We start from the raw sequence: 14,111 nt of genomic DNA, 5'->3' as shown, positions 1-14,111 counted from the left end.
TAAATTAAATTTCTTAATGAAAAAATACCCAATTTAATCCAAGTATCATACTTAAAAGTTACTAGTAAACTATTACTCCCTAAATTTCATATAAATGAAATAATTTTCTTTACCAGCCTTTTAAGAAATTATAAATATTTACCCTTTTTTCTCTTTTTAATGTGATCATTGTTGTTCACTTTCAAAAACAAATAATTCAAAGTAGGGTGCGCGTTTGGAATATTGTTTATGCTGTAATCAATATTGCCAAACTGGAGTTGTTCAACTAATTAATGATCTACTAATTATTTATGCTTTTAAATTGAAAAATGAAAAGAAAAATAGAAGTCATCAATTCATTATATAAAAAATTTCAACGGTTGAAAGAAAGCTGTCAAATTATTTAAGAGCTATTAATTGGAAGTCGCCAAACAATTTGATGGTTTTATTTTTTAAATCCGTAGATAAAATACAGATAAATAAATGTTTGTGTTTGATTTGGTATAACTCTATAATTAATAAAATAATATTATTCATCTCTAATTATTATAATCAAAATAGTAATAAAATAAAAAGTACATAACTGATGTATCCCATCACTCTCTCTATTTCATAATTAAGTTGTACATATCAACATGGGTTGTGGTGCAGTGGATGGGACTACTTTATCCTTAATCAGAGGTCGAGGGTTCGACCCTGGGCATAGAGAAAACTCTATTGGGAGCGCTGCTACTTTAATGGGCCCTGCAACGCGCGATTCGCATTAGTCGGACTCCAATGCAGACACCGAACACTGGATGGAAAATAAACAAAAAAATTAAGTTGTACATAACTAATGTATCCTATCACTCTCTCTATTTCATTTTAATTGCTCGCTTTTCCTTTTACACACTCTTTGAGAAATTATAAACAAAAAGAGTGGTTTTACTAATTTATCCCCTAAGAAACTTTTTATGAACTTCACAAATAATTTATTTTCACTTTCAAGAAATAAAGAGTTATATGGGTTGCCCTCCAACTTTGGGACCGTTCCAAAAAGACTTAAACAGCAAGAAACTTAATAGTGTAATATGTAAAATGAAAAGACAGGGAACACAATAAAATCACGACCTGCCTCCAAGATTTTCAAAGCTCCATTAATATTCAACCAAACTTGTATACAAACTCCATGGCATCAAGGACTAAGACTCTTAATCTTTCTTCTCCTAGTAATAGCTCTATTATAAAGAGAAACATGCAATACCACTACTGCACCACAACCCAACTATAACCAAGTAATAAGATAACTCTAGCTTCAATATCACCAAACTCTAAATAACAACAATGAATTTAGGAACTGAAACAAAAACACCTACTAATAACAAACGATGACAGTAGACAATATTTATAATCACAATACAGAAACTCAATTACAACAAGAACATGAAATATAACTAGTGAGCAAACTAATTTCTTGTTGCGAGTGAGGCTTTGATTCAAGAGCTTCAAGATAGTATTTTTGTTGTGTCTTGTGAGAATATGAAAGTTAGTTTTTTTTATTGTGGAAGATGAGCAATATATATGAGACAAGAAAACCTAGGATGAATCTCATGGATTGAGGCCGAAAAGTGCAACAGCTTTCTCTCCAACTTTTGTACTTTCAACCAACTAACTGTACATGACGATGACATGAATATGGCCAACCGAGTCCCTAAGTAGTTTCAGCTTTGTCATCTCATATTCTTCAGGAATCAGGTCCCAACATACGACATGTCAATCATCAAAACTAAGATTTTAACAAGAAATATCAATTGTGGAGATAAAGTAAAAAATTGTAATTAATTCTACTTAATTTAGTAAGTAAATAAATAATTTGAAGCATACATTATAATATAATAGAAAGAATAGAATACAATCTAGGAAAAGGGTCCAAAATACTCTGCTACTTTGACAGATTGGCTAAATTTGTCCCTCGTTATACTATTGGGTCAAGTATACTCCTACTATTATACTATTGCGGGCCAAATATACTCCTGTCATTAGCAAAGTTATCAAAAACACCCCTCTTTTTAACACTTCTCCACAATGACAAAGTGTGAGCCACATGGCGTGACCTTTGGATGAGGCGGATGTCAATTGGCTAAATTTCCTATTATTTTTTTCAATAGTAGTGATGTGTGAGACAGCTTGCACGCAACACAATCCCATTCCATAGGTACCTCCTATGCCACTACTTCCAATTGACACAGATAATATTTTCCATTAAGGCTTGAACATATGGAAAGAAATTATTTTTTTTAACCTATTCGAGATAAGAAAGTAAAGCAACCAATAGCCCTTTTATTTACTATGTCATTCACAGGGTGAAATCAACTAATGTTTGCCGCTGCTAAGATATGAATCTAAGACTTATAATTCTTAACTCAATTTATTGGCTTGGCAAAAGCATTGGGTGCGCAATAATTTCATGTTATTCAACATCATTTTCCTTCTTTCACATGCAGAAGACACAGCAAACTCTAGTCCCTCTCTAGGGCAAACCACTTTCCTTTTTAATGAAAAAAAAAGTGTGACGAGGGGAATAAGAAACAAACTCTTTTAGGCAGACTTTTCAAAGTAATAAAACAAATAGTATTCCTTGCATCTCAATTTAAGCTCTAAAGAAAGTATCTTTTCTATATCTTATAAATTTTTCTTTTTCCAACATTCTACATGGCATAAGATCTAAAGCACTATACATATCTTTAATTCAAAAGTCTATTTTTGTCTTTTAAAATTTCTTGCCTAGTCAAGTCAAACTAAGACACTTACATTGAAACGGAGTGAATAACTTGGATATCAATTGGCATGACCTTACTTGGACAACTTAATTCATCATATATATAAATAGGAAAATAACAACATACCCAGTGCATTCCCGCATAGTGGGTCTGAGGAGGATAAAGTGTACGCAGATTATACCACTACCTCAGATGAAGTAGAGAGGTTTTTTTCGATAGACCTCGACTCAAGACAGATAACTATATAACAAACACAAAACTGGAAGAAAAAACAAATAGATGGGACAGGGTAGCATGCAAGTAAGAGAAGAACTTACAGCAAATTCGCATACTGAATATCAGCCTCAATTCTCTTTAAAATATCTTCACAGGAAGTAGATTTCACAAGCTCACAATAATTTGTCATCATTGCAATTTCCAAATGTGCATTTTACCTTGCAGAATGTAATATATAAATAGGAGTAAAATGTTAGAAAGAACAATTAGGAAGAAGAAGACGTCAATGGAGTGTAGAAGGAGTATTTACTGAAAGAAAAAGAGAGATTTTCTTTGTTATAGTTGGTTGGTTTGCGGTTACAAGTTTTGATTTTGATTTATTACAACTTTTTGACTGTTGAGCAACCCATGCCAATATACCAACGAATCAAAGTTCCAAAGCAAATTTGACTTCTATTTTCTGATACTTTTTTTCCATGAACTGACGTCCGTCCAACTTTCTAAAGCAATGCATGAACAGGCTCGCGCTTTTGCTGCTTTCGAATTTACGGTTTTTCCCTTGCCCCTTCAAAATTTTGGATAAAAAAAAGTTGTCCTTAAGGCTCCGAAATCCACAATTTCGATCCTCAAATTCATTGTCCCGACAACCTCAAAACGTGGCCCTATTGACTCCGAAATCTCATTCAATACAAACCTAAAGACAAAAGGAAATAAAAAAATTTAAGATATTGGAAGTAAAGAGTAGAATCCGTTGTACTTATCCCTATTTTTATTGCTTTAGCCACTGTTGCTTAAATCGGAAAGATTGTCAAGTAAATAAAGCACAGCTTGGGTACAATGCAACAATTCTGTTGCTGGGAGACCACAGATACAACTAAATTAAATTAGAATGAAAAACAAAACTTAATTCTCTGTATATGTAACAATCTACACCAATGTATATCTGCTTTAAAGTTGGAAAGCAGAAGCTTTACAATGTATTTGGTTAAAGTAGGTGGGGGGAGGGGGAGGACAAAAAGAATCAATGTGGTTGGGAATTATTCAAGAAGGTTGTTTGCAAGAGCTTAGAACTGAGTCCTCTAGAAATTGGGTAAGCTGTGAAGTATACAATTCTGGTTCATTCCTAAAATGATCAACATGAGGTGTAGAAACGAAGTTGCAAGCTGTAACATTGCGACCAGTTCTCCGTTGATCTTCTACAAAGGACTCAACAGAAACCGCAGGAATGACTCTGTCGGCACTGCTGTATATGTATAATTGCGGGCAACTTGGTTGCCGGGATGTCAGTAGATCTACAACATCAGAAAGCCTCCTGCAATTTCATCCAATCATCAATGTAAGTACAAATACAAAACTATATTTGGCATTCTCTAGACACACTAATGACTCGAAAGATGTAATTAAAATCCATTGGTGAATGGACATGATATCGACAAGGTCTACTTCATAGGTGAGTAGAGTACAAAGATGAAAAGTAGATGCAATATTGGTGCTTCTGTTAAAATACTGCAGGCTTTAACAACATTCGCAGAAAAGGTAATTCTGGAAGACCTCCTTACCTATTTATGGTGGGAAGGTTCAAAACCACCTCAAAGAACTTCTCCAGTACTAATAGCAATGCTGCTTCAGTTGCTGCAGGCTTAGTTTCCGCAGAAGTTTTGGTTTTTATTGTCACATCCGTGTCTCTGTCGCTTAAAGTCATGATGCGTTTTGTTGCAACACTATTCTTTTTCAAAAAGGCAGCGGAGAATCCAGAAGCCCAGACCTTGATAGAAACAAAGAAGGGAGCTTGACAAAATTAGTTTAAAACTTACCAAAGCAAAGATCAACACGTATTATATGCAAATACACAAGTACTTTCTTCCCCTCCCTCCTCCAAAAGTCCACAGCTGACCCCAGGCCATCCACCTTCCCTCAAAGACTAAATCAACAATAAACAACTTCCACATTATCAAGTAGAAGAATATTTTTCAAAAAGCAGGCTGCATGGTTAAGGCATAGGACAGAAGGAAGCAGCAAGATTGAAATAAGAGAACAGTTGGTCCTGATTAGAGTATAAACAACCGAACAATTCTGAATGGCTAAACCTTGACTATGTATGGCACTTCTAATACTTATCCAACGAAAGTATGACATGGTTAATTTCAATAGAAATGTATGGCTCTGTAACAATTTGTCTGCATTAACCTTCAGAAATAAGACTACTCTTGAATAAACACTCTTCTGACACAGGCACATAAAACAGAAGAGATCTTATTATCACAATTTCTGAGATAGCAATACCTGTGGATCCGGAGCTGCGACAGGGGCAGAATCAACAATACAACCCTTGATCCTTCTCATTAAAGTGTCATCTTGTTTCTGAAACTTTTCCAAAATGACACCATAACTGTAAGGCCAAGAATAAAAGAACTCAATCAGTAATTAGCAGGCAAGTTTCGAGAAAAACGTAATATACTTAGGTTTCAGTTGTCTTTCTAAAGAACTCACGTTAACCATCCAGTATTACTGAAAGTGTGGAAGACCAAGTTCTTTCCATGCTCTTCTTCCAACCAATCAGCAAGATGATTCACAAGCAGTTCAATATCCTGCTCTGCCTTTCCCCCGACTTGATAGCTTAGAATCTCAGACATTGGGAAAGCAAACGTAATAACATGATATCCTCTTGATGAATACCACTCTGCGTATCTCTTTAGATGCTTTTGCTTTGCACCTAACCATCCCAACAGTACTACCACAGTCCTAGACTTTATTGGTGAAGAATCACCATTCCTTGATATATCTACAGCAGCATTTGGCTCTGGTAAGTGCCATCTATACAACACCTCCGAAGGTGAAGAAGGAACTGTATATGTATATGTGGATGGATTAGCAGATTTGGCCAATGCTGCTGATTGATAAACGTTGACCAACATAGAAGAAGTACCAAAAGGAAGGGCTGAAACAGAAGTAGAACTGGTGCTGCGACTTGGAATATTTACATTAGGCACTGGAACACGTATTCTGGTAACAAACGACAAATCGGCTAGCTTAGAAACAGATATCTGAGAAACCCATGATGTTTTCTTTTCGGAATTCAATTGCTCTGAACAAGAGTTGTCTAATGACTTCGACGGCCATAATTTTTCATGAATATCAGTAGATACAGAAGCTATAGCAACTGCAGATGCTGCAACTACAGGTCTTTGGAGGATTCCAGAAAAGTAAGCCATGATGATAAATTTGCAATACCACTATCAAATAACAATAATATCAAGCACAGAATTTCCTTTCCAGGTGAACAAAAATTCAAAACAATGTTGAAGAGTTGACAGAACACCTCTTTGTTGAGTTGGTTTTGTGTTCACTTTGTAAGAAATTGGGCTGCCAATATAGATGTACTATTTTGACAGCCCCACAAACAACTCTATATAGCTGTCAGCTGCGCCAAGATCCCCCTTACTAGTCAAATTTTGTATTGTCAAGGCGCGTGCTGTCACAAAAACCACGAGGTTAATAAGGCACAAAAGAGCAAATAGGACCCAATATTATTATACAGAAAAGGTCAATGAATGACATGTAGATGTGTGAACTCAAAGCACTATTTTTTCCTAATTGGTAATTTGAACATAAAGCACTACTTAAAAGAAAAATAAAAATAATAAACCTTTTTAAGAACTAGAGGTTATGGGGCCTGACACATGGCTAATTCATGCTTCTTTGACTGGCCGACCACTAAGAATACAGAAAAGTCACCAATAAGAGAGAATATTCCAGGATAATTCAATCACATGGTCCATAAACCAAGTGGTTCTCAATTGGGTTTCCCATTCCAGCTCTGTTTTCTTTCCCTAATATTATTCATCTCCACAATTTATACTTTAGATTTTAGCGTAGACGTAAATCGTAATCATCCACTAAAGGTCAGTCGATGCACTGAAGCTCTCGCTATGTAGGGCCCACCACTAGGGTGTATTGTAGTCCTTCTCTTGCATTTCTTTAGGAGGCTGTTTTCAAGACTTGTACTTGTCACCTCCTGATCACATAGCAACAACTTTACCAATAATAATTCTAAGACGCGTAAATCGTAATCATCAGTAAAGGGCAATCCTGACGCACTAAAGTTTTCGCTATGTACAAAGTCCGAGGAAGGACCCCACAACTATGGTGTATTGTAGACAGCTTTTACCTTACATTTCTACTGTTTTCAAGGCTTGAACCCATTACCTCCTGGTCACGCGACGACAACTTTACCGGTTACTCCGAGAGGCTCCCCATCAATCATCCACTAGATTGGTCCAATTCAACCAAAACTCAAACCCTAGAAAACAGTGGTGCTTGTCGAAAGTATATCAATTCTGAACTCAAAACTCTCCAGAATACAAGGAAGAAAAAGGCAGGATGTGGGTGGGGGCAAAAAGGGAAAACGGAAAAGATGACGTCACTGCTACGTTGATTTGACAATTAGTCTTAGCAAACACGGTTTGTTTTTTTGGAGGAAAAAGACAGTTTTGCCCTTGGAGCCCCCATCATAATCATCAGTGAAAGGATTGACTACGACCGTTCCTCCGACGGTTTGTCCCCTCTCAAGATCAGAAAAAATACAAGAAACCTACACTAATTTCTATATACCAAATCAATAAAGACACATTATATTGTAGCAGAAACAAAAAAGAAAAACATACCTGAGAGAGGAATAAAAAAGTAGATCTCTTCTTTTTCTTCCTTGTATAATGATAAAGAAAAAGAGAGAGAGAGAGAGAGATGGAGGAGCGTTATTGAGATTTCCCACGAGATTCTTGGTCCTTATGCCTGCTTCACCTCTCCCTTCCCCATTTATTTGTTTCTCAACTATATTATATTCGCTTTCTCTCCAATAAAACTGGAATATAATATGGGGGAAAAAATCAAATTTACTCTCTGGTACTTTGAAAAATTAACTATTATATATATAGTACCATTCATCATATTTAAAATTAAATTTATGTTTGTTGTCATATTTTGAAATCAAATTTATTCTTTTAATTTGAAAATTCTCGTTGTCAAAAACTTTTCATATGTATCCTTTTTGTAACATAAAAGCAAAATCAATGTTAAATTGCTTATTTTTTAAAAATAAATCACACCTGATGTAATTCACCCGATAAAAAATACACAAGTAAATATACTCTTCTCTCAATTTTTTTGGTCAAATTTTTTCAACGAACAAAAATATTTTTCTTTCAACGTACAACAATGATAAGTTGTTCACAAACGAACAAAAAATAAAATGGAATAGGATAATGCAGAAGCATGAAACTAGAAAAAGATTCTATTACAAACTCTTCTCTTATAGATTTATGTACAAATTTCAAAATTTGATATGCAATTTTATGTGCATCTAGATTCTAAAATCGTGAATAAGTTTTTTGAACAAATAACATGAGGAATATTTTGTGTAGATCTAAATTGCGGGTAAAGACATATCAATGAAGATATATCACGATTGACACATAAAGAGACTTTAACTCAATCATCCAGAGAAATATTCAGTGGACCTATATTGCATTTGACCGTCAAGTGTCATTTCTTATGAGCTTTGCACTGATATTGATCCATAAAAGGATAGATAGGTATATTTTCTTGTGTGTTGCACTAATGCAAATTAATTTTTCATGAATTCTGCATTGATAAACATCTAGTTTGTCTAACAGAACTGGAGGGGTTTATTTATTTGTGTTTTTTTTGTGGCTTAAATTGGACCGGATGAATTAGATTAGAGTGTGTTTTATTTTTTAAATGTTGATTTTGCTTTTCTATTAAAAGAATGGTACAAGTGAAAATTTTCTTAATAATGAGGATAAATATAAATAGCGAGGATAAATTTGATCTCAAAATATAACAAAGAGTATATTCAGTCAGTGAGGATAAATTTGATCTCAAAATATAATAAAAAGTATATTCAGCTAATTTTTTAAAATAAAGGGATAAATTTGACCCTAAAATATGACGAAAGTATATTTAGCTAATTTTTTTAAAGTAAACGAATAAATTTGACCTTTTTCCCTACAATCTAATAGTACCTACTTATTTCAGCAACCTTTTTACCATGACAGAAGTGTTTAAATTGGTACTCAAATTTTCGTGATGTTATTTCTATTTTTGTTGGGAAGGGGTCCAAATCTTGTAGACATTGAAATAAAATTCAACTTCACGTAGATATGGTGGATATGGTAGGGAAATTTGGTTCGATAATTTTGATTTTAAAAAATATTATATTATATTATATTATTATATCAAATTTACTTAAGTATGGTTCAATATCTTAGAATTTGATTTTGATTTTTTTTTTTTGGTTAAAAAGGAAATATTTTATTCAACCATATGGAAGTAATTACACTCTTACTCAGTTGACTCTTGAGACATAATAAGAATTTATTAGACTTGGACTTAAATATATTTATATTAGTTTAGATATACGCGCCTTGCGCGTGTACTTCAATTTAGTGAGTTTAATTTTATAAAATTATTTAAAATATAAAAAGCATGATGGTCTTTCTAAATGTTTATTGCAATTTTTATTTGTTAGCATCTTGATATTAGGACGACTTTTAGTTATTATCCAAAGTAAAAATTAGTCAATCGAAAAACAAATATATTAGTTTAAACACAAGAAAGTTTATAAAGAAGAGTATATTCTCTTTAGTCCTTCCTTGAACTATTCTTGTTCACCTTTTTTTTTCTTTAATCCTCTCAATCTCTTCTTTCAACTTCTCTAATTTCACATCAATACAATTATCCTTTTGTTTGGATTATTTAGGTTTGTTAGCTTCTACAGAAGCTTCCTCAACTAATCCGCTCAACCCTAACATTTATATTCAGAATTTTATAATAATAGGTAGAAAGATTAAACTCGATTTACAATGAATAATGTACTTGATCCACTTTCAAACTTAATTAGTAAGCTCAAAATCGAAAGATTCAACTATAATCCTAAATTTATATGTTCATCTTTCAAATAAAATTTATGCATATCAAGATTCAATACTTATTATAACCTTATATTTAGAACTCAACTAACAAGTTTAATTAAAGATTCAACTATAATACTAAGGAAATAATTATATAACATAATCAAAACAAAGCTACAATTAAACAAAGGAACGTTTGATGTTTTTGACCACTTCATTCGGTGGCGACTTGCTTATTTCTTTTAATTTTTTATTAAAAATTTCCTACTGGAAAAGAAACACAAGAGATTATCAAAAAAAATAAAAATCATTGTTTTGTTAATTATTTAGTCATAATTTATATAGAATCGTTATTAACTAAAATAAAGAAAGAAAGATGGAAAAGATATAATAATGAATACAAAAATAAAGAAAGACGGAGAAGATGATAATAATAAATACACACAAAAAATGACAAATTAAATTATTAATAACAAAATAAGAAGAAAAAGTAAAAGTAGAGGTATGTATCTAGTAAATTTTGATCCGAAACAGTAGTTAAATAGAATTGTAGATTTTTTTTTTTTTTTTTTATGTAAGGTGAAATTCTAATTGATTTAGAAGTGTTAAATATTATGAATTCTTACTTAAATTAAATAATCAAATCAAAAGAAGTTATAACTAAAATTAATTGTTAACACAACTTTGACGAAAGATGGGAAGGATTTTTAAATTTTTATTAATATATTATTTTTTGGGTTTCATGTTGGAAAGTGAGTATTTTTTAATTACAATTTTTTTTATCATTATATTTCATTTTTGGTTTCACACGTTGGGGGATGTTTTTTTTTACCTTACCACTATTTTTCTCATTTCATGTCGGGATTTCAAGGGTGGGAGCGTTGTTTATTAGTACTATTTTTTTCTTTTATGGAAGGAAAATCTTTTGTTTTTATTTTTTATTTTTTGGCTTTTGGATATGATTTTTTTTTTTTATAACGGAGAAGGAATTATATTCCTGTGAGGAGAACTTTTTTTTTTTTGGTAATATAGTTAATAGTTAATATTACTTAAATAATAGGAAAAAGGTGAAAAGACGATTTTATCTAAAGCGGAGATTTTAATGAAGGACAAAAAAATCAAATCACTTTTTTAAGGGCTTCACACTTTTAATATTATATATATATATATATATATATATATATATATATATACAGATAAAAAAATATAACAAACTTAAGAGTTTTATTTTTATGGCAGCTTAACAAAAAGCTTGAAACCTGAAAATATAACAATAAGAAATTAAAGAGTTGGTGATCGAGAAATTTAAAAAGCAAATCTTGATGAATATTTTTAATGTTGTCGCTTCTCATATAGACAGTCCTTAAATAAGGAAAGAATCAAAACACAACATTGGTTGGTTTAAAAGTCCTAAATTACACATGTTAACCAAAATTAGAAAAATAATTAAATTATTAATTTTTTAATATAAAATATTGTGAAAAGATGATTTTGACTAAAGTAAAGCCTTTTAATGAAGGGCAAAAAGTTCGAATCATTTTTCTAAGGGTCTTCACACTTTTAATATATTATAGAATAGATTATAAATTATACATATAGATATGGATTGTAAATTATAGATAATAGAGAACTATGAATTCGCTTTTCAAGATACATATCAATTATATCACACTAGCATATTAAACATTATAAAAATATTGAAAAGAAAATATACACAACTCCTTCGCTATTCAAAACACAAAAAGAATATTTCAATCAATATGTGATAGTCAAAGTTCTACCATTTAAACACCTAATTATGTATTAATGTTATATGTATATATATACATACTTTGGTGTGATATTCGATTTCTTTTAAAATATCAAATAATGTGAAGTCAAGTGATCAACTTGCATATATCTTCACTGGCTAGGGGAGTGTTAAAATACAAATAGGAATAGGAATCGTATATAAAATTTTACTTGAAAAAGTAATTGTAATGTAGTGTCCATAAATAGAGTCACAATGTAACTATATAAATACACAATTCAATAATACTAGTTCGATTATACACGCCTCGTACGCGTACCTCACTTCAAAGAGTTCACTTTTATAAAATTACTTTGATATCTTAATTAGTAATTGTCTATAAAAAATATATATGATCATTTATATTTGTAAACGTACTAAAATTTTAGAAAATTCATATCAAATCATAGAAAAATTTATCTTGCAAATCATAGATACGGTAAATATTTCACTAAAAACTTCTTAATCAGCAATTGTATATCATGAATACATGATGATTTATTATTATAAACTTCAAGTATATACTAAAATTTTAGAAAACTTACCTCAAATTAGAAGCAAATTTATTTTTTTATTCACGGATATTATCAAGATTATAAATATCAAGAACTAAAATTTTAGAAAGTTTACCTCATATCATAATTAAATCTATGGATGACGATAGCAAAGAAAAATCTAATTTAAAAACTACATTATAGGTGTATTGTTGTAGAAAGGAAGAATGCTCAATTTAAAAGTAATGTTAGGTTTGGTTTTGTTTTCTTTCTCCCGATATTTTTAATGTCCTTTGTCGATTTAAATTTGTATTTATTTGATTTAATCAATTAGCCTTTGTTGTATTTTTTATTGTTAGGTTTAGTTTCTTTTTACTTTTTTTTTTTGTATCCTTTTTTAATTCAAAATATTCTTTACTTTTATTTAATTTAACAAATTATATGTAAGGTAAAATTTTAATTGATTTAGAACTATTAAATATTATGATTTCTTTCCTAACTTATATAAGGACTTTAATTAATTTCAAAGTTTTATTGACAATAATTTGAAAAAAATAGTGAAAAGACAATTTTGTCTAAAGGAGAAACTTTTAATGAAAGACAAAAAGTTCGAATCACTTTTGTAAGGATCTTTCCACTTTTAGATTAGAGATTATATATATTATAGATTAGAGATTAGAAATACATATTAGAGATTAGAGATAATACCGCCTCAGAATTACATAACCAGTTTTATAGCAAGCAATTTTTACTCATCACATCGTATTTATTTAAAGGATTTTGTTACTTGATCTCCTTCTTACATAAAATTTACTGTCATTAATTTAATTTAATTCAAAACAAACTGCACTATTGAATTTTTTTTGTAATTTTCCAAAAATAAAGTTTTGTGCTTTTCAAAAAAGTACGAACCTTCTATTTTTCCAAAAATAAAATACTCCTAACATTATTTCTTTGGCTCTTTTGTTAATTCTCCAATTTTAGGATTTCTTTTTCCATTCTAATTAAATCTTTCCTTTTTTAATTGAAAACATGGTAATACAATTAATTTTTTTCCTATATATTTTAGGACTCTTGTTAATATTAAATATCATAATATAATAATAGAAAAAAATAAGTAAAAAAATGATTTTGTCTATTGCAAAAATTTTTAATGAAGGGCAAAAAGTTCAAATCACTTTTCTAAGGGTCTTCACACTTTTAATATATTATATAGATATATAGATATAGATTATAGATATAGATTTTTCTCCAGAAAGACGACTGAAATTTTTAAGGCCATCAGTAGATGAAAAAATTTGTATTTGTCAAAAATACATTTTTGAATATTCTGATCACCGTTTTGTATTTGGCAAAAATATATTTCTGAATATTCTGATCACCGAAAAGCAGGATATATTATTAATGAATATTCTGATCACCGTTTTGTATTTGACAAAAATACATTTTTGAATATTCTGATTACCAAAAAGCGGGAGATATTACTAATTTTGGTTTTCCTCAAGTAACAAGAGAAAATTGAAGGAAAGGTGTCTTTTAAGTCTTGAATGAAGAATTGGTGACATTGACCAATAGATAAGGTCAAACATCATTAGAATACTTGATTAAGTTAATTGTGGACTTGATTAATATTTTCAAAACTTTCTAATCTTTTCAAAAATATAAATCAACCCAACCCATACCCCTCTTCAATCCAAATCAACTACTCTCTCCTCTCTCTCCAACTTCTCTCAACTCTCTCCCAACCAATAGTTCTGCAAAATTTCTCCCTTCAACCTCCAGTGACAAATAGTCGGGCGAGTTTCTTTTTGACTTTCAACCGTCAATCGACGTGAATACTTTTTCGGCGACAACAACTTCGAGTTTTTTGTCCTCCCATTTTCTTTTTCACAAGTAAAAAATTATGAAGAAACAGAGAAACTTGAGCCAACTACTCTTCTGGTAT

At 30.9% G+C, this 14,111-nt stretch overlaps 1 protein-coding gene across 1 annotated transcript; it reads right to left on the bottom strand.

Annotated features, from left to right (window-relative positions):
• Positions 1 to 3,838: 3,838 nt before the first annotated feature.
• On the bottom strand, positions 3,839 to 7,849 carry LOC107862650 (transmembrane protein 53). The gene is made up of 6 exons (XM_016708282.2): positions 7,619 to 7,849; positions 6,274 to 6,426; positions 5,445 to 6,187; positions 5,238 to 5,343; positions 4,514 to 4,719; positions 3,839 to 4,266 (listed from the first exon to the last, which is right to left on the bottom strand). The coding sequence occupies exons 3-6, from the start codon at positions 6,164 to 6,166 to the stop codon at positions 3,996 to 3,998; spliced, it is 1,305 nt and encodes a 434-aa protein (XP_016563768.1). The 5' UTR covers positions 6,167 to 6,187; positions 6,274 to 6,426; positions 7,619 to 7,849; the 3' UTR covers positions 3,839 to 3,995.
• Positions 7,850 to 14,111: the final 6,262 nt, after the last annotated feature.

This window comes from Capsicum annuum, chromosome 3 (assembly GCF_002878395.1).
Source record: "Capsicum annuum cultivar UCD-10X-F1 chromosome 3, UCD10Xv1.1, whole genome shotgun sequence".
Classification (NCBI taxonomy): Eukaryota; Viridiplantae; Streptophyta; class Magnoliopsida; order Solanales; family Solanaceae; genus Capsicum; species Capsicum annuum.
The sequence above is the reverse complement of the archived record's forward strand: the minus strand, read 5'-3'. Positions and strand labels throughout refer to the sequence as shown.